The 25,021-nt window shown below is 61.4% G+C and overlaps 1 protein-coding gene across 7 annotated transcripts; it reads right to left on the minus strand.

The window, feature by feature from the left end:
- Positions 1-46: 46 nt before the first annotated feature.
- On the minus strand, positions 47-25,018 carry TJP3 (tight junction protein 3). 7 transcript variants are annotated; one of them, XM_016163524.2, is made up of 21 exons: positions 17,375-17,574; positions 13,699-13,755; positions 13,468-13,577; positions 12,676-12,778; positions 12,107-12,458; positions 11,461-11,564; positions 10,348-10,507; positions 9,960-10,074; positions 8,792-8,850; positions 8,513-8,579; positions 8,112-8,268; positions 7,494-7,602; positions 7,168-7,405; positions 6,392-6,603; positions 3,980-4,075; positions 2,727-2,797; positions 2,123-2,333; positions 1,942-2,042; positions 1,307-1,588; positions 592-638; positions 47-266 (listed from the first exon to the last, which is right to left on the minus strand). In XM_016163524.2, exons 1-21 carry the CDS (start codon positions 17,390-17,392, stop codon positions 164-166), a joined length of 2,772 nt encoding a protein of 923 aa, XP_016019010.2. In that variant the 5' UTR covers positions 17,393-17,574; the 3' UTR covers positions 47-163. The 7 variants fall into 7 exon arrangements, 2 of the variants coding, with proteins under 2 accessions (XP_016019010.2, XP_036089994.1); XR_004954987.1 differs by lacking the exon at positions 17,375-17,574 and adding an exon at positions 24,788-25,018 and having other exon boundaries at positions 165-266; positions 592-1,588; XR_004954985.1 differs by having other exon boundaries at positions 165-266; positions 592-1,588; positions 17,387-17,576.
- Between the last annotated feature and the right edge of the window lie 3 nt (positions 25,019-25,021).

Consider the following 25,021-nt stretch of genomic DNA (forward strand, 5'->3'; position numbering starts at 1 on the left):
CCTTGGCCCCGAGTCCGTCCTTCTGGAAGCCACTAGAGCCCGCCCCGGCGGTGTGAAAATATTTATTAAAGACCAGTTGGAGGGAGAGTCCGGGTTCTGTAGGGGAAACTGAGTCCCGGCTCCAGGAAGGAAAAGGGCGGGCGGGCCAGCAGGCGCCGAGGGGTCACAGGTCGGTGGCCGGACCCCAGTCGTAGCCGTCTTCGTCGGACGACTCGGCATCTCGGGCTCGCGTGAACTTTTTCCTGAGCGCTTCCCGCTCATACGTCCTGGGGACCAGGAGACGGAGAGGCTGTGGCTGGGGAGCGTGTGGGCCCCGCGGGGGTGGGCACGGCAGCAGGCCGGGGGGTCGGGCCTCGTCAGTGAGCGCCCGCACGGCCTTCAGAGCCCTGGCCCATGTCCCCTCCAGGAAGCCTTCCTGGACATCACGGCCTGCACTGGCGGGGCTCAGAGCGGCTCTGCCGGGCTGTGCCGCGCCCCAGGCTGGGAGCGCCACGGAGACAGAGCTCGGGTCTGGGTCTCTTCTTCACCCCTCCAAACCCCAAGTCCCAGGGAAGCGTCGAGGGGCCCCAGCGTGGAGTACGGGGTCCTTACCGCATGCTGTCTTGTCGCCACTGACCCTGTGGGTGGCGGCTGTCCACCTTGGGGAGGCAGAAAGGATGTCAACACCCCTTTGCAGTGAGTGACCCCCCCCCCCGTCCCCCAAGTCTGCAACTCATCTCCAATTTAAACGAGAAAACAGGACGGGGGACCTCAGCGACCTTAGCCGGGCCCTCCCAGCCTGTCAGCAGAAGGGGAATTGGTTCCCCCCTTTAAAATTCCTCAGAGGGCTGTTGTCGGGCTCCTGAGTGACGTTCACACACGTAAAGGGCTTAGAATGGCACCTGCCCGCTCAGCAGGCTGTCCTGGACCGCCACACAGCCCTGGCGAGCACGGTCACGCTCGCCTGGAGGGTCCGGAGGGAGGGGCGCCCGTGTCACGTTCACAGACGGGGGCCCCACGTGGAATGAGAGCGGGGTAAACCGTCGCTACTGTCGAGTCCCCAGCGACCGCGGGCAGGGCCCGGGCTGTGTCGCGGTGAACGCGCCAGCGTGCGACGGCGGGACTCGTGGCGTCGGTCCCTGTAGCCCAGGTACGGAAACGGCGCGGCGGTTAAAGCGTCTGCTGTAAGGGACTGGTTCGTAGCCCAGGTCCCAGATGCTGATCTGATCAGAGAAGTTTCTGTCGACGTCCTGGGAGAACACCGACTCCCCACGTGTGTCTGCCCAATCCCCAGTCCCTTGCTGGGGCCGCCCCACGTCCTGCTCACCTGGGCCCCTCGGACGCCTGATGACCTCCCATGGTCCTTTGGGCTCTGGGGCTCGTCCGCCAGCACGGGCTCGGAGGACCGGGCCAGGGCCGGTGCTGGGGGCCCCTCGTCCACATCCGTGTGGGGTCCCCCCTCGCCATCCGTGTGGCCCTCGCCGTCCGTGTAGCCCTCGCCGTCTGTCTCGTAGTCACTGTTGACCCGGCTGTCACAGCTCAGGTCGGCGGAGCTGTCCGCCAGGCTGCGGTGGGGGAGGTCCAGGTTGTCCTCCACAGAGCCGTCCAGCTGTGGGGTGGGAATGGCCTGACTGAGGCGAGACCCGTGGGCCAGGCCCTCCCAGGTCCCTGACCGATCCCTGACCCAGGACACCACCTTCAAACTCCAGTCCCAAACCAGGTTAAGACCCTGGCTTCTCAAGCTGAGGCTTAACCCTTGACTCGAGGGTGAGTTCTGACCAGTGACCCCTTGCTTGACTCAAGGCCAAGATCCCAAACCCGAGCTAAGCCCTGACCCTTGACTCCAGCCCCAGGCCACAGACCGAGCCCCCAAGTCCCATCTTACGGCAGGGACCAGGTCTAGACCCTGACCTCTGACCTAGCCCTACAGCGAGACAGAGGCCCCGGACCCTGGCTCCGCACCTGGTCCTCGGCCGTCCAGATGGGCCGTGTCTGCTGCCCACGGATGGTGGCCTTGAGCTCCTCGTACCAGCTGTCGCTCGTGCCGTGCAGGTGGATGGTGGCTGCGGGGCGGGGGTGTCAGCGTGCCGAGAGACCCAGGCCGGACCCGTCGCCTTCCCGGGGACCCCTGCTCCGGCCCTACCTGTGAAGAGGTGCTCGCTGTGCTTCCACAGCTTCTGGGCTTGGGCGTAGAGGCGGCGGGTGCTGCGGCGGGAGGCAGGTGCCAGCCACTGGCGCAGCGCCTTGAGGGCCGAGCGGCTCTCGGGGGCGCAGAAGACCACGATGGGGTAGTACTGCACGTAGTTGAGGCGCTCGACGGCCGAGGGCGTCACATCTAGGAGCGCGTGCTTGTCCTGGGCGGGGCCCGTGTGATGGGAAGGGAGAGAAACGCACCCAGAGACAGGCCCAATGAGACGGGGGAAGAGTCGGAGGGAAATTAAGAGTCTGAGGTCAGAGTGGACCCCAGCCTCGCACATCCACGGGCCAGCACGGGGTGGCGTTGGCGATAACCCAGGCCGCAGCGCCTTGAGCCCCAGAGCCCCAGTTCTGAGTCTCTGCCTTTTCACAGGGCTTGCTGCCATGTGACTCTGGGCAGACTCTGTCTCCCCTTCGTGACCGGCATCACAAGGCCTCTGAGCTGGGTCTCCACGGGAGAACACACTGCGGCCGTGGGGCGAGAACAGGCTGGACGCCTGCACCCCAGGTCCCCCCTCTGCGAGACGCGACCCACGGCGGAGCGTGCTCACTTTCTCTGCGATCACCCGCACGGTGTCCAGTTTGATGATCTTGGATGAGCTGTCGATCCTCAGCACTCTCTCTGTGGGGGCAGAGGCGCTCGGCAGGGCGGTCCCTCAGCCCCGCAAGTCCCCGTCCGTCCGCCCCGCTCCCCCGCTCGGGAGCCCACAGTGGCTCCCACCGCCTTGGGAGGAAGCCCGAGAGCAGCCGCGGCAGCGGCGCCTGCCGCGCTCGTGCCCTCCTGACCTCAGCCCTGGCCTCCTGAGGCGGGCCGGCTGTTCCTGGCCCAGCTGGAGGATGGGGAGGCAGCCTCGGGAACACAAGGTCACTGGCTCAGGGTCACACGGCCAACGGGTGGCAAGGTCGAGAGCCCAATGCAGAGCGCCAGACCCTTGCTCTCCCAGGCTTGGTCCCAACTCCCAGCCTCTGGTTGGTACTCTGTCCCAACCACTCCCTCACTCCCTGCCCCTCCCCCAGCCCCTGGCTCCACCGCCTACTTCCTGTCTCTGTGAATCTCTTATGGACCCCATATAAGTGGAATCAGACTTGTCCTGTGTCTGGCTTCCTTCACTGAGCGTAGCATCCCCCAGGCTCATCTACATTGTAGCAGGTGTCAGAATTTCCTTCCTTTTCATGGCTGAGTAATATTCCATCGTCTGGGTGGACCACATTGTGCTCACCCAGCCACGTGCCCATGGCATTTAGGTTGCTTCCACCTCTTGGCTATTGCGAATAATGCTGCTGTGAACCTTTATGTTCAAGTTGCAGCTTTCAATTCTTCTCACGTGTCACAAAAAAAATTGTTTCTAACTTCTTTTCAACCACTTAAAGTATGTCAATACTGTTCTTAGCAGGCTGTATAAAAAACAGCGGAGGAGCCAGACTTGGCCTGGGAGCTGTAATTTGCTGACCCCCTAATCTAGTTTATTTCTGTAGTCGTTGATTTTTGGTCTCCTGAGAGTACCCTGCATATTTTGTTCGATGCTGTGTCCATAGCTCAATAAACAAATCTTGAACAAAGGAACAGCTGTGCATTGGCTCATGTGGCAGTGGCTGCGTGGTGAACGCCGTGAAGGACTCCGAGGCTCCATCCAGCCCGAGCGTCACGCCTGACAGGACTGGAAGGGCTGCTGGTGGCTCGTGTTCTAACTCTCACCCCACAGAACATCATAAGCAGCCCCTTCAAGCTGCCTCGACCCCAGGGGCCGGACAAGGGTTGGGAAACGATTTACCAACAAGATTGCCAAGGGATCTGGTTTCTCACCTGCGATTTCGAACTCATCAGGCATCTCGGCAGTCAACTTCTGCATAGCGATGTCCGCCACGGGTCCCAAGATCACCACTGGGCGCTTGAAATTGGCTGAGGGGTCAAGAAACAATGACAAGAAAGAATGAGTATCCCGTCTGAGGCAAAGACCATTAGGCCCTTGAACAACCACTCTCTACTTCCTCTGTAGTGGTAGCTATCTAGCCAGGCCCATGGCTGGCCAGCTAAAGACTACATCTCTCAGCCTCCCTTGCAGCTAGGATGGCCATGTGACTAAGTTCTGGCCAATGGGGTGCAAGCAGAACTGATGAGTGCAATTGTATCCTTGGAGGAAGGGGGTGAGTGGTCTCCGCTCTCTTTCCCCTTTCTGCTGGCTGGAATGTGGGCACGGATGTGCCATGTGGAATATACAATCAGGCAGAAACACAAAACGAGGAGCCTGGGTCCCTGATGCTGAAGCAGCCAAACCATACTCGGCTGCTTACACCAGGGCAGTCACTTGAAAAAGAAATGTATATTTTTTAATGCAGCTGTCATTTGGTTTGGGGTCTCTGTCATAGCAGCTGAACCTAGTTAACCAAGTGGTCAGCAAACTACAACTCGAGGGCCACATCTAGCCCACTGCTTGTTCTGTTTTGTTTGTTGGTTTGTTTTCTAGCAGAAAATAGGTTTATTAGACGGGAAAGTATAGCGACAGTACACATCCAGACGTGGAAGCAGGCCCAGCAAGAGGAGGGTGGCTCGAGGGCTCCCCACTGCTTGTTTACGTACATAAAGTTTTCTGGGCACAGTCATGTCCATTTGTTTATGTACCGTCTCTGGCTGCCTTCCAGCAGAGCATTTTCTGAAGAAACTCTGCGGCCCACAAAACTTAAAATAGATGCTGTCTGGCTCCGTGCAGGGAGAGTTTCCCGACCTCTGGACTGATAGACGCTGTCACCAATGAGGCAAGGGGTACAGAACACACCCGGCAGGAGAGGGGTGAGTGGCCAGCCCCCCCCTGCGTACCTTCTCTCTCCCTCGTCCCCTTCCAGGTCTATTTCTCTCAAAAGCTGCAGGCATTGAGATTTCTAACTTTCATTGGCTGGGGCTAGAAATGAAGTACGTGGCCTTTGATTTTTAAGTCTTTTTTTTTGTCTCTACTGCAGTGCAGCAGCGGCTCGGCCCTGTCTCGTGGGGCTGGGGGTGGTGGGGACTGGCTCTTCCCCTCCTCCATGTTTTTCCTCAAGGCCTCTGCACCTGGTTTTAATCCCTTCTCCCCTGAGGCCTCGGGCGGAGCTTAATCCCTTCCCTTTCTGAAACCTGGATGAGGCCCTTTCCCTCCCACCCTTCTGGGGAAAGGCTCTACGTGCTGGTTTTGTACCTGTATTTTTTTTTGATTGTGGTTAAATACAGATGTCATAAAATTTACTTTCTTAGCCTGTGCATTGTAAAGTGTAAAATTCAGTGGCATTTAGTACATTCACAATGTTGTGCCACCACCACCACCGCCATCTGGTTCCAGAACATTCTCATCTCCCCAAAAAGAAGCCCCGTCCCCATGAGCAGTCATCCCCCATGCCCCCCCACCCCAGCCCCTGGCAACCACTAACCCACTTCCTGTCTCTGTGGACGTGCCTGTTCTGGACCTGTCACATCAATGGCATCACACACTGTGTGGCCTTGTGTCTGGCCTCTCTCACTGCGCATCATGTGTTCAAGGCCCGTCCACGTGGTAGGGACAGTCAGTGCCTCCCTCCTTTTCACGACTGAGTAATATTCCAGTGTGCGGGCGAACCACATTGTTTATCCATTCACCAGCTGATGGACACCTGGGTTGTTCCCACCTTTCTGCTGTTGCAAATATGCCGCTGTGAACAACTGTGGACATGTTTCGGTCTGCACACCTGTTCACAGCAGGCATTTTCAGGGGCGTCTGTTTACCTCGAGCTGACAGCCTCGAAACGGCGACACCCGCTAAACGAATAACCCCCCTCGCTGTGCCGTCTAGTGTGACAACGCTGGGCACATGTGGCTGCCGAACGTCATCTAAACCGACACGCTGAGGCAAAACACACGCTGGGTCTCAAAGACTTAGTATAAAAAAAAACGTGCAGTGGCTCATTAATAATTTCTACACGAATTCTCTCTCGAAATAATATTGTGGCTATAGTATATTAAAAAAATTATTAAAATTATTTTCAACCATTTCTTTTCACAGATTATGTATGTGGCTTGCCTATTTCTATTGGAATTGGGATTATTTTTAAGGAACGAAGCCCTTTCCTGTCCCCTCTGTGCCCTACAATGACCAGAAGTGGGTATTTTTGGCGGAAGGAGAGAGGTCAGCATGGCGGCTTCTGGAGGCTGTACTAGGACTTCCCAAGACTTTTACTTGGGGCTCTGCAGCCCCTCTGGCGGGGGTCCCACCTTCTCGCAGCACCACGCGTTCATACGGCGGGTAGTGACCCTGCCTGGTCAGATCCGACAGGTCCTCGCGGCTCCTTTGGGTGGTCTTCTTGGCTCCTCGACGAAGACCGCGCAGCCGCCAGAACTCGGCCCTGCGGCCAGGGCCCTCGGAGGCCCCGAACCCCGCCCCCACGGCCCGCTGGACGGCCTCCAGACTGGCCAGCTGCTCCGCCCTGGGGAGAAGGGAGATCACTGAGCGGCTGGGGTCGGCAGATAACGGCCCCAAAGACGTCCCTGTCCTAGTCTCAGGCCTGTAGCCATGTCACATGGTAAAGGGACTTCACAGATGGATTAAGTTCAAGCCCCTGGGATGGGAGAGGACCGTGGGTTCCCCAGGGTCCTCATAACGGGGAGGCGGAGGGTCACAGAGAGATGGATGAGGCTGCGCTGCTGGCCGTCCGTGACTATGACGAAGGGGAAGGCGCCCCGGCCAGGGACGCGGCGCCTTCAGAAGCCGGAAAAGGCCGGCGCGGTTCTCCCTGGAGCGTCGGGAAGGCCCGGCCCTGCCTGCGCCCGGGTGTAGCGCCAAAAGGTTGAGTTTGCACCTCTCATCTCCAGAACAGGAGATGATAAATGTGCGTGGTTTGAAGCCACCAAGTTTGTGGCGACTTGTTACAGCGCCCGAGGAAACCCACGCGGCACTGGCCGGGCAGCCCTGAGCCTCTCCTCGGGAGACCCGGCACCGCTGGCACCGAGCGCGGCGGGGAGACCGAGGCGGGGGCGGGGCCGGCTCCCACCTCCGCTGGCTGGGGATGACGCCGCGCTCCTGCTCGCGGAGGTTGCGGCCCATGCGCGCCGCCAGCCAGTGGCCTCCGCGGGCCTGGCTGTGCCCCGGGCCCGGGTACAGCGTGTCCAGCACGTGGAAGACGTCGCCGCGCGTGAAGCCCAGGCCGTAGGGCGGGCTGGGCTCCAGCTCGAAGTGCGTGCGGATGTAGAAGGAGTCGCCCACGCCCGTCTGCACCATTTTCTGGAAGACTGGGGGGCACGAGGGGGGGCGGTGTGAGCCGGCGGGGCTGGCACCTGAGGGGACCCCGCCCCAGCGCCAGGCGCACCCCCTACGCACTGTCCTGCTTCCTCTGCGTCACCAGCTCCACCTCCTCGCCCTGCGGCAGCCCCAGCAGGACCTGCACGGCCTCCTCGCGCGTCAGGCTTCGGAACGGCACGTCGTTCACCTGTCAGGTGGGGCGTGGAGTGGACGCGGCTCCGGACACTAGACCCCAGCTCTCCCTTGGGACAAAGCCCACCCCCAGCTGCTGCCAGAGCTGCTGCCAAGGGCCCCGGCGACTGGGGACGGCCTTCTGACGGGGGCATGGCCCCGTGGCAGCCGGGCGTCGCTGACACCCATCTTGACCCTGAGCCCGGGGCGCGGGAACTGCGCTCGGTACACGAGTGGCTGAGGCACTGTGGGTTGTCAGGGCACAGGTGTGACAAGATCGTGACACTGGCCAGAATGTTGTGACACTCCAAAGAGTCAGGGCGTAGTCACAGAGTAGTGACAAGGACAATGATATGTAGACAGGGACAGTGGGTCCCAGACAACACTTGCTCTCAAGGTTGTGACAAGGTCAACAACATAGGGAGGCAGACAGTGGTCACACCCGCTCTCAGCAGAGCCGGGGGAGGACACGCAGGCGTATCCCCAGCACGCCACCACGCCCACGGCCAGCCGCGACCAGGTCACCTGCAGAATCTGATCTCCCTCCTGGATGCCCTGTTCCTCTGCCGGGCTGCCCGCCTGCACCCCCGACACGAAGATGCCCACGTCGTTGCCCCCCGCCAGCCGCATCCCAATGCTGGTCCCCTTGCGGAAGCTGACAACGCGCGAGTCCGGGCTGTACCTGCGCGGGGGCGTGGTGGGAACACGGAGGCGGGTCAGGCCAGAGTGGGCGGGGCGGGGGCGGGTCAGGCTGGAGGGGGCGGGGCGGGAGCCACAGTCCTTGGGGGCCCCGCCCCCTCCAGGGCCTCCGTTTCCCAAACAGCCCCACAGAACCTACGGTGCACCCATCAACAAACGTGTGGGAAGGTGCCCCAAGGGGTGCGGGAGTCTCGGGCGGGTAGGATTATTTTCTGGGGTATACATACCCACGGTCCTCCATGCTCCGACGGCTGGACACCCTGTAGATGTCATAGCCGCTTTGCCTGGGGGCGTCTGAAGGGGAACAGCTGGTCTTTCCCAGGCACCCTGGCCAGCCCACCCCCCAGACCTCTGCCGTAGGGTATCCCTGCCCTGGGTCCTTCCCAGGGAACTGTCCCTGACCTGTGCTGGCCCCACCCCCTCCCACTGTGCTGGGCACCACCTCACTGGCTGCCATGACAGCTATCAGAGGAGGGGTGCTCAGAGTCACCGCCCCCCCCACCCACCTGGTTCTGAGGCGGTTCTGGAATCCACCGACCTTTCCCGCCGAAGCCGGGGGCTCTCCCTGGTGGGGAACGGGTTTGGGATCAGATGGGGATAGAGGTCAAAGGGTGATTTTTAGAATTTTTATTTATCTGAACTCAGATTCAAATCTCGGTCCTGCCCCTCTGTAGCTAGGCGACGGCAGCCAGGGAACGGGCCCTCGCCAGCGCCCTGAGGGCCGGCGGTAACAAATACTGTTGTTCTCAGCAGTGAGCTTTGGGGGTAATCTGCTAACAGACACAACCCCCAGTTCCGCAGGGCACCGACTGCTTAAGCGAGGTGCCCGTTCTCTAAATAAACCCCAAGTATTGAGCATTTGTGCTTTGGGGGCAGGGAACTGGGTCCCCTCAAGGTTCATCTGTTGAAGTCCCAGCCCCCCGCACCTCAGAATGTGATGGAAGTAGGGTTGTGGCAGCTGTAAGTAGTAGAGAAGAGGTCACACTGGATGGAGCAGGCTGGGACCCTACAGCCAGTATGGCGGGTCCCCGTAAAACAGGAAACTTCGGACACACCGACCGACACACGGCAGAGAGACAGTGTGAAGACCCATCTGGGAGCCACGGGCTGCCGGAGGCCACTGGAGGCTGGGACAGAGGCCCGGAACGGACTCTGCCCTGGAGCCGTCGGAGGGAGCGCGGCCCTGCCCGCATCCTGGTCTGGGACCTCCGGCCTCCAACACTGAGACCGTGAATTTCTGTCGTCCTAAGCCACCCAGTTTGTAGCACGTCGTTACAGCAGCCGCAGGAGACTAATACGAGATGACCGCTAATTCTCCCCTTTCATAAACATCATCATCACGAACCAGCACCCTCCAGTCCTCGCACACATCCGTGGCTGTTTTGCCCCCCAAGAGAAACCCCTAAAAGGGCCTTGCTGAGTCAAAGGGTTTAAGCATTCTGAAGTCTCCTAGGATGCGTTATAACGTTGGATCCCTTCTGCTTTAAGTCAGTCCACATCCGGTTCTCCTAGCACCCAGGAACCGAAAGCCACATACTGAGGGCAAGAAAGACTGTGTGTGGGTGGGCGGGGAAGCCTCTTTCAGGTAGGCCACCAAGACTGCACCCTCAAGGCTACCCCCCCAAGTGGAAAAAATATGCCCGCGTTCCCCTGCTGGCCGGCGGGGGTGCGTACGCGGGGGAGCTGGTTCGGCTGGCGTCGGGACTCCGCTGCCTGCCTCTGTGCTGCGGTGGCGGTGGCACGTGGGACGGTGGCGCCTGAGACCGCTCTGAGCCCAGGTCCGAGATGTCTGCGGGGGGAGAGGGCATCCCATCAGCCACGCCACGCCCTCCAAGCTGGGCCCGCAGAGGGGAACATCGAGGCCCCTCTAAGCAAAGGGGCCTAGGCCAGCTCCGGCCCGGACTTGCTGTGTGGCCTTGAGCAAGCTCCTGTCCCTCTCTGGGCCTCTCGGGGCCAGGCTCGCCACTTCCTGCTTGGCCCTGCCTGGTACCCCCACCCGCGCCTCCCCCACCTCCCCCGCTCTCCACTCAGCACCCCTAGGGCCTGCCTCCGGGCCGCTCACCCTCCAGGAGCGAGCTGTCGCTGTCGCTGACGGCCGGCGGGATGTTCACGAGGAACTGCCTTCGGTCCCTGAGCACCAGCAGGGTCAGCTTCCCGTCCGACTTCTCGATCAGCTGCCGGGTATCGCTCAGCGACAGGTTCTCACTGGACACCCCGTTGATCTCAAGGGGACCAGGAAGGAAGACAGGACGTGAGTCAAGGAGAGAGAGGGGACACTAGGAACAGACAGTTTGGGAGAGGGGCAGTAGAAACACACAATCCCCAGGCATTACCAAAAAGAGGCATTCTCAGGAGAAAATGTCTACGAGAGGAGTACGCTAAGAACTGACTTCCGTAAGAATTCTAGAAACGGAATTTTCTAAGGAGGGGACGGACGCTAGAGACCGGGAAGAGGGGGTTTCCCGGGAGCCACTGGGAACGAATGTTAGAAACGAGTCGAACCAGAAGAGAGGGGAGGAGGCTCCAACGTGCCGGAAGCAGACAGCCAGAGGTAGACAGCAAACAGTTCCTAGAAAGGACTCCGTCCCTGGGGGTCCCCTGCCGGCATCCGCCCTCGGGACCGTCTGTTTTCAGTAACCCTGAGGATTGGGAGATCCAGTCCCCCGCAAAGCTGTTTCTAGGGTTGGCCCCAAACCGCTAGAAACAGACAATTCCTCAGGGTCACTAGAAACAGATAACTGCGAGGAGACTCTAGAAGCAGTCAACCGGAGGCGGCTTGGAGATCAAACACTAAGGAATCGCCAGAAACAGATAGATTTTCAGGAGCGGAGTCTCGACGGACACCAGCTCTTAAGGCAGAGCTGCTCCTCTGAGCCTGGACTCCCAGCAGCACCAACCACCTAGGGCAGGTCTGGGAAGCCGAGCTGTAGGCACAAGGTTCTGATACTAGAAACAGACAAGCCAGAGGGGCAACTAGAAACTGACATCTGGCAGTGGATTCGCCGCGGATGGTGGTGAAGAGGGGAAGGCCATCTCCAACCTTTGGGAAACTGGCAACAGTGCAGAAGGCGAACCGTCCAGGGCCAGGCCTGCTGACCTGCACTTACGGCTCGGTCACACGGAACCCCTCTGGCCTGGGGCTCCCTGCCCTGCCCGACAGGAGGCCGGGGCTCACCTGGAGAATGAGGTCGCCTTCCTGCAGCCCGCGGCTCTGGGCAGCCAGGCCCGAATCCGTGATGTGCTTGATGAAGATCTGACTGCCTAGTTTGACCCCAAACTCTGTGGGGAAAGGAGGGAAACTGAGGCAGGGCCTGGGGTCTGGGCTGCCGGGTCCCCCTGGAGCTCAGCCTTCTCGCCTGCCCTTGGCCCTCCCACGATCGGGGCTGCTGTCCCAGAGGAAGGGGTCGGGCTGGGCTCCCTCCCCGTCACACTCTGACAGGACAACCTGATAAGACACTGTGTCACCACGGGGGTTCTAACGTCATTGCATGGAGGCTCCAGGGAGAGCCGTTTCCGGCCTTTTCCAGCTTCCGGAGGGGCAGCGTGCCTCGCGCGTGGCCCCTCCCTCCTCACTGCAGCTGGCAACGCAGCCTGGCTCAGTCTCTGACCCTCCTGCCCCCTGTGAGGACACTGGGCCCTTGGGGAATCCAGGGTCGCCCCCCCTCAGGGGCCCTGGCTTAAGCCTATCTGCAGTGTCCCCTTTGCTGCATGAAGTGACATGTCCGCAGGTCCTGCCGCCCACACGCCACGTGGAGCCGGACGTCCGGGCGTCCCGGGCGGCCCCGCTGCGGGACGCCGGGCCCCGCTGCCGTCGGGCTCACCTTCGCTCTCCCTCCTCCGCACCAGCACCGACTTCACCGGCCTCATGCGCACGTCCTGCCGTGGCAGCCGCTTGAAGCCGGACACTAGGGCCAGCCCGTTGGCCTCGGAGCCGCCGCCCGGGCTCCTGCGCCCACGGCTGCTGGCCCGGCTCCGGCGGCCTGCCCGGGGCCGGTGGGAGCGCTCGCCCGAAGAGCGGCCGGAGCCGCTGGACGTGTCCCCCTCGTAGCCCCGGCCGTGGTCGGCCTCCTCCAGTCGCCAGGGCCCATCCTCCTCGTCTGAGTCCTGGCGGCCGGGGGCGCAGGGGCTGGCCTTGGGGGCGGGCAGCCGGATTTTCCGGGGACGCTTCACCGTCTGTCGGGGGAGGCAGAGAGGCAACCAGCTCAAGGCTCTGTCCCGTCCACTGGGTGGCCCTGGGGGACCCCGGCCCCTCTGGGCCTCAGTGTCCAAGCTGTGAAATGGGAACGGGATCCCACTTGCTCCCGCCCACACCCCCTCCCCCCCCCGTGGGCCGCAGGACCAGTGGGGCTCGGCCGGGGGCGGGGGTCCCCTCCCACGCGGCCCCACTCACGACGTTGGCCATCTTGGCGCAGGTCTTGAGTATCTGAATGGCGAAGGCGGAACTGACGCTCTCCATGGACACCCCGTTCACCATGACGATGTGGTCCCCTGTCCTGGGGGAGGAGCGGGCCTCAGACGGGAGGGGCCCCAAGGGCCCCTGCACGGCCCAGCGCCCCTCTCTAATTCGCTGGTGTCCCCGAGCTCGCAAAGACATTTATCTCCTGGGCCTCAGTTTCCTCATCTCCAAATCGGGGCGGCTCGTGCAGCCCACTAGAGACAACGCCACGGTGGGCCGGAAGCCGTGCCCCCCCGCTGGCCGCCCATACGCCCCGCCTTTCCTCCCAGCCCCGCCCCTTCCCGCTTTTCTCCCTCTTCCCCGATCTGTGTTGCACATTCTCTCTCTCCCTCCCTGAAGCTGGTCCCCGATTCCCGGCCCAGCCATGCCACCCGTCGGCCACTCGGGTCCCAGAACCATTTCCCAAATGCCACCGGGACCCGCCTCCCTCCACAGGCCCAGAACACGGGTCGTCCGGCTCTGGCCACAAGAGAGGTTTCCAGAGCTTTCCGGTCCCAGAGTGCCCGGGGCCACTATGGCCGCAGGAACAGCCGGGAGGGCCAGGACGTGCCTTGGGGAGAGTGACGGCCAAATCACGGACTCTGTGCCGCTGCCAGGTCCACGGCCTGTGTGGACAGGGCGGGGAGGCGCCGGGCACCTTCCAGCCTCCAAGCTTCGTGTGGCCCACACAGGTCCCTCCTCCCCGTGTGTCCGCCCTGTGCCGCACCCCGCCGCCTTGGTACTCACTGCAGCCTGCCCTCAGCCGGCCCTCCGGGCACCACGTCGGACACTACCACGGACCCACCCGGCCGGTCTCGGCCGCCGGAGATCGCAATGCCGAAGCCCCGGCGGGGGTCCTGAGGGGCGATCGGAGACGGGATGAGCTTTTGCTTTCCTCCGGAACAAAAGTTCTCCCATGGGGACCAAACTGCCACTCCCTCTGGCACCCACTCGAGTGTGTTGGGGGGGGGAGCTCACCTTGCAAAGCGTGGCCGTGTGCTGTTCCCAGATGGTCATCTCCTCCATGTCCAACACCTGGCAGGAGAGGAGCGGGGGAGGTGGGCGTGAGGTCACAGCACGTCAGTCAGAGCATCTGGGGGTCCCCATCCCTGGGTGGGGAGCCCCAGTCTGACACTCCTGTGGTTTAAGCCTGTGCGCAAGTTGCGACCTCTCTTGAGACCTCAGTTTTTTCATCTGCAAAATGGATTTAAGTCAGTGGTTCTCCACTGGAAAGGATTCCTCTCTCCAAAGGACATCCATTGACGTCTGGAGACGTTAGTGGTCGTCACAACTGGGGGTGCTCCCGACATCGAGAGCACGGAGGCCAAGGATGCCACTCAACACTCCAGTGCCCAGGACGGCCTCCCACAGAGAGTGGACTGTCCCTGAAAGCTGTCAGCACAAAAGCTGAGAAACCCTGGGTGACCCAGATTGTACTGTGAGCAGAGAAAAGGTGGGTTATGGGTCCCTTTCACTCTGGAAGGTCTGGATCGTCCCTGGGGGATCTAAACAAGCCCACCAGGCAGCGGGAGGTCACGCTCTGCTCCAGCCACACGGACCCCACCACTCCAAGCACGGTCCTGCCCCAGGGCCTTTGCATAAGCTCTCCCCACCACCTGCAGCTCTCTTCCTGTAGGTCTCTACCTGGCTCCCTCCTTCACCTCCCCGGGTCTCCCCACCTCCATGGCGAGGCCCCCAACCACCCTCTTCAGAACCGTAGGCCCCTCCTGCCCCGCACCAGGTCACCTTCTCTGCCTTCCCCTGACACAGGGTCCTGGTTCATGGAACTTGTGGCCCTCAACAGTCCCTAGACGTAGTTCGTCTATTCACTGTCCGTCTCCCCCTTCTGTAATATCGGCTCCAGAGGGTGGAGGATTGTGTCCTGTTCACAGTCGAGTGCTCAGTGCCCGGCTCACAACAGAGTCAGTGACTATTTATTGAATGAGTGAATGAGTGAATGAGTGAATGAAGTGCTTCCTTCGTGCCAGGCACGTACCATGCACTATCTCATACTACGGATGGGGAGACCGAGGCACTTGCCACGTCGGCATAGCTGAGGGAGGGCGGGGATGCGGGACGTGGATTCTGTCGTGTTCAGGCCCGTGGCAGAGATGAGAACACGGCTCTGGGCGTGGCGAGTCCCAGGCCGGGAGACCCTGGGAGAAGCGGGGACACAGAGCCTGGCCACAAGCCAGGACCACCCTCCCATCCCTCACCTCCTGTGGGGCTGCCCTGCTCCCCTGCCCGGCCTGTTTCCCCAGCTTGGCGGAAGCGGCGGGGGGGACCCCCCAGCCCAAACCCCTCCGTGGGCACGCTCCAGTGCCTTTGCTTGGCTTCTCGGGAGGGCAGCCTCCCTGGCTCCCAGGCGTGGGGGGCTGGAGGGGGAGCGGAGGACAGAGAAGCAAATCCGAGGGTGGGGCCTCGCTCGGAGCCGCCCAGCACTCACAGCCCGGGCTCCCACCCTTTGCTGCCTCCCCGCCCTCGACTTCCTTTTCTGCAGAATGGGTGCCCCCACCCCAGCTGCCATCGCTCAGGGCGGGGCGGCGGCATGGAGTCAGAACAGCCTTGAGCCTCGGCTGGGGAGATGGCTGTTGTTGTGAAAAGTGATAATAATGACAATAGTGGCCTTTCTCGGCATCGTCTTAACGAGCAACACTATCCAGAGCTGGCTGTGGCTGTCAGCGTCCTCGCTCATTTCATCCCGAGTGACCTTGGGCAGTGGCACCCTACTCTTCCTGCCTTCGGGGGGAGGGAAGAGGGGCCCAAGGAGGTTCGGTAACTTGCCTGAGGTCACACAGCACGCGGCAAACCCTGGCAGCCTGCCCCACACCCCTGCCCAGCCACCTGGCCGCAGCTTCCTGAATTTCGATTTCTTGGCTTTATTTTAAGAAACAACCCGCAGGGAACCTGGAGGGACAGACGCACGTGGCCTGGGCCTGTTTCGCCTCGGGTAGGTTCACCTTCACTGATCCCGGAGGCCTCTGGGCTCCCCGACGCCACCCACATCAAGCCTGACCCATCTGGCCCACCCCAGAGGAATTCACCTCCAAACCTTCGCCCTGTCTGGCGCCCGCGTTTGGGGCACCCTCCCAGGACTGACACCCGGCCGGCCCCTCCTGCTCTGGTCTAGGTCTGCGCCCGCTCCTCAGGCCGTCCTTGGTCAGCCCGTCTTGCCTGGCTCCCCATAATCACTCCTCCCGGGTTTATTACGTTTTATTCACTAAATAAAAACCACCTTAGATCATCCAGTTTAGTCATCCGTTGGGGAGTGTCTGGCCTCTGCTCTCGGACTGTCTCTCCTGGCACTGTGGTGACCGCCATCGGCACCTGCTGGGGCCTCCCCTCCAGGCCTTGGCACAAGCGGCGCTCCCGCAAACTCCTGTTCCCTCTTCACAACCCCCGGGCCCCCATCCACACATCCCTGACGACTGGACCTTGGGGCGTCCCAGTCCTCCTGTCCCGTCTACACCCCTCCAGTCTGGGGGGCTCCTGGTGGGCAGGAATGGGGGCCCTGGGACCCCAGCATTGTCCTGCAGGTCCAGGAACCACGGAGTCTAGGGAATGGGTGAATGATGGACTAAGGCAGATTCTGCCAGGAACCCAACCAGGTGTGTCCGGAGCCCAGAGCTCCCAGCCCCGTCAAGGTGAGCTCAGAGGGCGGGGCTGGGACCTTCGGCCTCCCCCTCGCCAAGCGCTGGCTGCAAACAGAGGAGAGCAGAGCGGCGGAGCCAGCGGGACAGGTCATTTAGCAAGTCAAACAGCCCCGGGCGAGCGGCTCCCAGGCTCAAGAGCTCTTTCCCCTCCCCTTCCGTCCCCACCTCCGGGAACCGCCGGGGCCGGGGCTGCGCACCAACTCCAGCTGGGGAGGGGATTCTGGGAGCTCTTCCCGCAGCGCGGAGGGAGGTGGCGGGAACCAGCACGGCCGGTCCGAAAGCCTCGCGCGCTGTGGCCTGGGGCGAGCCGCGCGCCCCACCCCACGGCCTCAGTTTACCCCTCCGGCCCTATCTGAAACCCAGTAGGGTGCGTGTGAGCCAGTTCAAGCTCCACCCCGAGGGGTCAAGTCCCCCAAGTCCTCCTCCCAGCCCGGCCAATTTACTCAACCCCTATCTCTGGCGGGTCATGCGAGTTAACGGCTCCGTATACAGTAGGCACCCAATAAATGGTGGTGCTTTCTCCAGCAGCCTCGCCGCATTCACCAAAGCCACCCAGCGCACACGTAAAGTCACTGCCAGCAGTTCCTCCACTAATGCTCAAGCTTAACCCGCACAACACCCCTAGGAATCCGGCGCAAACACTTCCACTTGGGACCTACTACGCGCCCGTCGCTTAAAGTACATTTTCCCTTAGCAACCTTCCACCATTCTTTAAAATGACCATCACCCATTTCATAGACCAGGCGCGGAGAGGCGGTGGCTCACTGGCCCCAAGGTGCACAGAAAAGCCGGGATTTGAACCCAGGTGTACCGGGTACTCGAGGCAGCCTTTGGGACCGAGGGCCGCGGATGCGTCTCAACGCGGCCTCGCGGTGGCCGCCGCGTTCCTCCGGGCCCAGTCTCTTCATCTGTCACATAGGCAACGGGCGATCGGGGGTCCCGGGTCCAGGTCCCAGCCCAGGTGGATCCCCTCCCCCTCTCGCCCTCGGCGGGCCACTGGCCTGGAATCTCACCGCCATGGTCCACCTCGGTGCTCTCCAGCGCCCCTCTCCTTGAGGGACCTGGAAACAGTTCGTTGGTCCCCACCGTGGGGCGAGGGACGAGGCCGGGAGGGTCGCGGCGGAGTGGGGGCGCGGCTCGCGTCCTCCTCCTGCCCGCTCGGGGCTGCACCTGCCGGCCTTCCTCCTCCGAGGGCCCCACGGCCCCGCCCCGGCCCCGACGCGCCTTCGGGCGCCCGGGCGGCCGCCTGCCCCGCCCCCCGGCCCGCGATCCCGTCCGCGGGTGGCAATGCCCAAGCGGGTTTTCCGCCCGGCCGAGCCCCAGCCGGCGGCGCAGGCTGGACACCCGCCGGGCAAGGCTGCAGGGAAGACCCGGCACAAATCCCGGCCGCGTGCGGAGCGGAGCTGCGACCCGGTACGTTCCCCGTTACGTTCCCCGTCCGCGGAACGTGCGCATCTTGAGGTTCAGGTGGGGAGGCCTAATAGGTCAGAAGCTAGACGAGGGCCAGAGACCTCCGGAGCATCGGTCTTTTCGAGTCACCCCCATCTCCGGGAGATTTGGTCAATTTCACAGAGGGGGAAACTGAGGCCCAGAGAGGCCGTCGGCGCGGACTTCGTGAAGATGCGCAGCCGCCCGTGCTGGCGCCAGGCCCCGTCTTCACACCCAGCGCTGGGCTGCGCCTCCCGCCGACGAGGGCGGGGCGGGAGAAATTCCTCGGGCTCCCGGGAGCAAAGGTCAGACTTCCGCTCCTCGGCCGCCTCGCCTCTCCCTCAGCGGCCCAGGTTTCTAAGGGAAGACCTAGGGAAAACGCGACGCCGGCAGGAAACCCTCTACCTGGGATCGAGGGAGGGAGGGAGGGAGGGAGGAAGTCACCTGGATGGGTGGAGCTGGAGGTGGCTCCATTCACATTCCTTTCGGCTTAAAAAAAACAACTCCCTGACTCCCCCACTGTGTTTGAGCCTCGCCTCGCCCCAAGGCTGGAGCGGCAGGTCTTGGCATAGGCGCCCCTTCCCAGCCTCATCCAGTCAAGACTGGAGAGAGAAAGAACCCCTGGGCTGCGAGTAGGGGGTAGGCAGAGGAAACTGGGAGATCAGGGAAGGCTTCCTGGAAGAGGAGGCGTCATAGCTGGGGTTTTGAAGGTAAGAAAGTTTGCTAAGTAAAAAAGACAAACAATATAATCAAAGTTTTTGAGCCGCCTCCCTTCCCAAGCTGACTTCTCATCCCTCCCCAAAACACTAATCTGGAGACCCAAGTCGGCCAGCCTCAAGAGTCCCCAAAGGCCACCAAGGCACTAAACCTTTGCAGAAGCCCCTTCTGAGGACCTGTTGGCTGGAGGAAAAAGTTCAGCCTTCCCGAGTGTGACATTCAGCTACCAGCAGGCAAAACACAAAGTGTTATCGGGTAGAACAAGGTAAACGTTTTTCGAGTAGCTGCGTGTTTGTTTTGGTAGGTCATGGGAAAAATAAAAGCTCGCTGCTGGCGCTCACTCCCACGCAGGGGTCGGTGGCTGGGATTGCTCGGGAGGACTTACTGATTGGAACGCAAGTTTGGCCAATCGGACAGGCGGCCTGCAGGTGACGGAAGCTGAGGGAACACCCCGAATTCCTGCACTCACTGCCACCCGACCTCAGTGCCATCCTCTGGGGAGCAAACGGGTTGAATCATGGTAATCAAGCTACTGGCTCACAGCTACTGAGTGTTTCCTTCACTCCGGCCACTGTTACATGCGACATTCATGTGCCATTTTGCAGCTGAGAAAACTGAGGCCACATGGGTCCCATGGCAGCCTGGCCAGCGAGAGCTGGATTTGGCTGTTTGACCCCACAACCCTCAGTATGGGTACTTCTCACTATAGGGTGACTCTGCCCCTGGGGGACCCCGGGCCATGTCTGGGGACCCCTGTGGTTGTGATGACTGGGGGTGCTCCTGGCACCGAGTGAGTGGGGGCCGGGGATGCTGCCTGGGAGGGCCCCGCACAGAGAATGTGCCGACCCCGAATGTCAATAGCACTGGGGTAGAGAAACCCCACTGTAACCCCTCTTTGGAAAGGGGACAACCGGCCCAGGATGCGTGCATGGCCTCCCTTTAGCCGCCACCACTCTGATCTCACAGTCATACTCTGCTCCAGGACACCCGATGGCTCCCTAGTACCCGTCAGATGGCCCTGCGCCCAAATCCCAGGCTTCGGAGAAGGTCACTGGCCTTGAGTCCCCTATTCCCCCAACTTCTGACCTCCAGAAATTGAAAATATGCTTTTCATCAATCCACTTCATTCATGCCTTCATTTTTCCAGGCAGTCACGCAACATAAATGTTTCAAGTCCCTACTGCGCTCTAAGCACATTAAGTAGAAGTGATGGGGGACCAAGTTCCCACTTGGAATTGCAGTGCCAACTTCAACCAGGAGAGGGCAGTGCATGAGGGGGTTGGTGAAGGAAGCCAGGGAAGGTAAGGTCCAGGAAGTACCTGCTTAGCTGCTTCTGAGGACCTGTGGGGAAACTGAGGCCCAGAGAGGACAGAGGCTGAGCTGAGATCCCCCAGAGTGTCAGTGGCCAGGAGGAGTGGGAGCCTGGGGGCTTTACTCCCCGGCTTGGGGTCTCCCCGGTGGAGGCTGCTTTGTTGAACCGCAGAAGGCAAAGGTCATCTGTGGCCTCATAGGTGGGACCAGAGCCCGGGAATGTCCTGCAACAAGCTCCGTACCCTGTCTTGGCTCTGGCTCAGCCACCAGCATCTCTAAGCGCCCACTGTGTGTGCACGCGACTGACTAGAGACCCGGCATCCTCAGGGCAGGTAGACATAATGGAATCGTCACAGAATGTAAGTTTAAAAGTACAGTCTAGACTCCTGAGGACGTCAGCAGGGAGACATGGCCTGAGGCTAGGGGTTCGGGGAGGACTTCTCTGAGGAGGTGACATTCGTGACAGGAATTGGGTTTAGTAGGAGTCACCCAGGTGAGAGGGAGCTGGGAAGAGGAACAGTTAGGCCGGAAGGAGGTGAGAGAGGAGCCATGGGGAGATCTGGCGGGAGGTCTTCCAGGTGGCGGGAACAGCGCATGCAAAGGCCGTGAGGCAGGACCATGCCTGGCGTGGAGGCCCGTGTGGCTGGAGCAGAGTGAGGGAGAGAGAGGGAGGAGGGGAGGGCAGGGAGGGGACGGGCAGGTGGTGCAGGGCCTTGTGGGACAGGAGGACCTGGGCTTTCACCCCGAGGGAGGTGGGAGCCCTGGAGGGCTGTGGGCAGCGGGACCTGACTCAGGTGTTCACTGGCGCCCTCCTGTGGCCGCCGTGGGGAAGACAGACTGAGGTGGGTGAAGGTGGGAGCTGGGGAACCAGGGAGGCTCTGCAAGATGTCGCCTTTTTTCAAAAAGAAACATTTTATTTTGGAATCATTTTAAATTTACAGACAAGTCGTAGGTATAATTCGGGTTGTCCCCATATGCTCCTCACCCGGTTTCCCCTAACATGCATATCACGCGTGACTTTGGTATATTTGTCAAAACTAGGAAACTAACGTTGCTACGTCACCATTAAGCAAACTCCAGGCCGAAATCAGATTCTACTGATGCCCCTTTTCTGCCCCGGGGACCCGGCCGGGATCCCCCAGTATGTCGGGTCAGCGTGTCTTCTCTGGCTCCACCCCCTCGTTCCACGACCTTCACACCTGGAGGACAATGGTCGAGACCCTGCAGTATGGCCCCCTCCCCCACCACCGCGTTCTGTCTGACGCTTTCCTCGTGGCTGGACTGGGCCATGGGTTTGAGGAAGGGCAGATTCGGGGTGTGGCAGGCGCCCCTGTAGCATGGCAGGACTGAGGAATGTCCCAGGTGTTGGCAACATGGGGTCCTCGAGCACCTTAGTGACGACACTTGGATGTAGGCGGAAAGGGAAGGTGAGGAGGGGCGTGTAGACTCTTCTAGAAGCTTGGAGTGTGGGCTGCAGCTGGAGGGGGCGCAGTGGGGGTGTTCCCCCCACCAGGTGGGAGGAAGCTGGATCCCTAGAAAGAATCTGTGTGTGGGGGGGGGGAGGGTGCTGAGCTCAGCATGAACTCCAGCCCCTCTGCTGCTCGGCTCCGTGTCCCTGTCTGTATCATGGGGACTCGGCTCCGACTTGAGCCGGCACGCAGAGAGGTTTGCCCAGGCCTCCGGAGCTCCCTTCTCCACTCTGGGCCAGGAGGAGGGTGACAAGCCCTGGCGGGAAAAAGCGAAGGTGACTTATGCCGTTCCCAGGGCTGAACGTTCCCCGAACCTATCTATAGCAGGGTTCTGCACGTGCGGCTGGAGGTGGGGCCCAGACACCCCACGCCTTTCTTACAGTCCCTCTTCAGTCTGGCCCTCGCGCCTGCGCCCAGGCCAGCTCCCGGTCACTAGAGCCATTAAAAGTCCCAGTGACCCCATGCTGACAGTCCTCATCTGCTTTGTGGCTGAGCCCGCCGCACCCGGAACCTGCCGGTCCGGAGTAGACGCACCCGCCTTTCGGCTCTCTGAGCCTTGGGCGCTCCCCACCAGCTGCCTGTTGGCGGGCTGAGCGCCCCCTGCAGACCAGGCGCGGCGCTGCAGCCTGGAGCTCACCCGCCGGCGCGGGGAGCCGTGGACGCACAGTCCCACCCGTGAGTGGTCAGAGAATGAGCTGTGGCTTTAGCTCAGGGACAACCAGTAGCTCCCGCGCGTTGGCTCCAAGCATATTTATCGAGCATCTGAGGGATGCCAGGCTCTGGCGTACCCTGCCTCGTCGCCTGTGCCTCTCATCACCTCTGAGCTATTTTACAACCCTGGAAACTACAGAGAACTAACTGGTGGCGCTGCAGGTGATACTTGACCCTAGAACCGCGAATGACGTTTGTCCCGTGGAGACCCCGGATTATTTCCCTGTGGCTATTGACCAGTTTCGCATTTATTCCTGAATTCATTTCAGCATTCCCGATGCCCCTCTGCGCGCGTGTGTGCGCACACACGTGTTCTTTCTTTACACTCTTCCTTGAACGGGCTGTAAAATCTCACTGGTTCCCTCGTTGATTAATGAGTTAAGTAAACTCCTAAAGCACCTTTTGTTTTATTAGTATGACAGTCTTGCTTTTACCTTTCCGAAAAGGAAAAATTATCCTTTAACAGAGTAACACCAAGAGGCTTCACACCGGCATCCGAGCCTCCTCCTCGGATCTCTGCCTACCTCCGGGCGACCTGGGCCACTCGCCTGTTGGAATCTTTAACTTTTCTTCCTAATCACCCTGGACGCGGATCCGTCTCTCGTACACCAGCGGATGCTGTTGGCTCCACCAAAAGTCCTTCCGGAATCTGCCCGCTTCTCCCATCTCCTCTGTCTCTACCTGGTCCTGACCCATCGTGGTTCACCTGGAGCGGCGCGGTCGGGGCAGCCCTGGACGCCGGCTCCTGCCCGCTCCTCTCTCAGCCTGTCCTCCCCACGGCAGCCACCAGGGGGGGCCCGTGAGCACCTGAGTCAGGTTTGGCCTCTGCCCATCGCCGACTGACCGGAGCCCCCACTTCCCTCCCGGTAAAAGCCAAGTCCTGCCCGCGCCCACGCAGCCCTGCACGACCCGCCACCGTCACAGTCCCGCCCTCCCTGTCCCTCCCTCTCGCACACCCTGCTCCAGCCACGGGGTTTCCTCGCTGGTCTTCCCATGGCCGGGCACGGTCCTGCCCCAGGGCCTTCGCACGTCCTGTCCCCCTCCCGCAAAAGCCCCATGTACCCACTCCCTTCAAGTCTGCTCCGATGTCGCCTCCTCGGTGGGCACCCCGATCGTTAAGACTGTGAAGCACTGTCCCGCCTGCTCCATTCCTACGCCCCTGGCCTCTCCCCTTCTGTTTTTCTGTGAGGCTGCCCACCCGCTAACCCGGGACACGATTTGCTGTCTTATCACGTCCCTTGTTTCTGCTCTGCCTTCCTTGTGTCCACCTTCGCGGGACCTCGGAGGACGCACGCCCCAGGCGCCCCGTGAATGCAGCTTCATTGCAGGGGCAGCCGCTGCCCCGGGCGTATCTCCCACTAACCTCGGCCCATTCCAAAGGGTGTCAGGCTCCACCCTGAGCAAACACTGCGCGCTGGCTCCCCGCCAGGCCCAGGAGGAAGAATAAGAACCGGGCCGCCCCGCTGTGGACTTTCCCCAGAGCTCAGGGCCGACCAGCCAGGGAGGCGGGGCGCTCACGAGATGCTGAGCCGGGAGCCCGCCGGCTGGTCTCAGGCAGCTCCCAGGCCGCCCCTCCTGGCATTCGACACCCCCCTGGCTGTCCCATCCACCTGACAGCCCTATTTTATTGGGCAGCCATGGGCAAGTGGCTGCTCCTCTCTGAGCAGGGGTTCGACCTCGGTAAAACAGGAAGGCGGGTGGGGCGTGACAGCTGGCCCTGCGCTCTGAGATCTCATCCTGGGTGGGGCGGCTTATCCTGCGCGCCCGCGTGGCTGAGAACACACTGCCCCAGTGCGCGCTGTCCTCAGCAGGTGACTCTTAATACCCACTTTGCAGAGCAGAAAACTGAGATGCAGACAGAAGCCGCTGAACGCTGTCTCAGTGGAGACATACACTCCCAGCCCTGCGGCCCCCCCAAATCTCAAATGTCCCCGCTCCCTGGGAGCTCTGTGGCCTCGTTACTCCTAGGGTGACCCCAAATGCCAGGCCCGCCCAGAATCTCGGACGACCATGCCTTCCGGCCCCAAGCGACCCACTCCGTCCTGGACAAAGAGACTTGAGGTGCAATCAGACACTTGGCTCCCCAGGAAGCACCTTTTGTCCTGCACCTGTGGGAGCAAATGACCTAGAAAAAACTTTTGCCACCTGACCCCTCTCCTCTCCAGGTTCTAGGCCTCCTCTGTCCAGAGACCGTCCCAGCTCCTCGCCCACGGTCGGCTCTGGGGACTGTTGTGACAACTGTCTGCCCAACCCCGCCTCCTCCCGGATTTCCCATTGGGAGATTTTTCCCGGAGAAGGGATTCAAGGAGGCGATTCAGGCGACCCCTGGACCCGTTGCCCCAGGCCCGGCCGGTGGCAGCAGAGCAGGGGATGCCCACACAGTCACCAGAAACCTCAGGGCCTCTTCGAAAGTCCCAGCGGGCCCCAGCATTGACCAGTGGCCAGGCTGTCCCACCTGCCGTCTCTCCCCACCCACCCCCACCCCGGTCCTCAGTCTGGGAGGTTGGAGAGACCAACCTGTGCCCCCTTGGCCCCCTGGCACTACCTGGGCCAACAATGACCCTTTCAGGTCCCTGGCTCTGATGTCCTGGGCTAGCTGCCAGGGGCGGTAACTGCCAGCCAGATAATCCTTTAGAAACTATGTCAAGTGCCCACACACGAGTGTCAGTTTCCTGGTTTCTGGGGAGCCGGGGGGAGGTGACCTGGGGTCCCGGAAACCCATGGTGGGACTCCGATCCTAGCAATGGCCTCGGGATGGCGGGCCGAGCAGAGACTTACCTGTCAGGGAGGCCGGGTGGCCCGTGGGCAGGCAGCAGCAGCCAGGGCCTGGGTGCCCGCCGGGCATGGAGGTGAGCTGGGAGCCTGAGGTTTGAGCCCGGCTCTCCCCACCTGTTTGCCCAATTTTTCTTTCCTTGTGGCAGCAACAGGCTAGCAGGTCCTGTGCCAGGCAGAACCGGCACGATGACATGCGACATGCACAGACGAACTGGCAGTGCGAGAGAGAGACCGGGA

The sequence above is a fragment of the Rousettus aegyptiacus genome, unplaced genomic scaffold, assembly GCF_014176215.1.
Source record: "Rousettus aegyptiacus isolate mRouAeg1 unplaced genomic scaffold, mRouAeg1.p scaffold_m13_p_16, whole genome shotgun sequence".
NCBI lineage: Eukaryota > Metazoa > Chordata > Mammalia > Chiroptera > Pteropodidae > Rousettus > Rousettus aegyptiacus.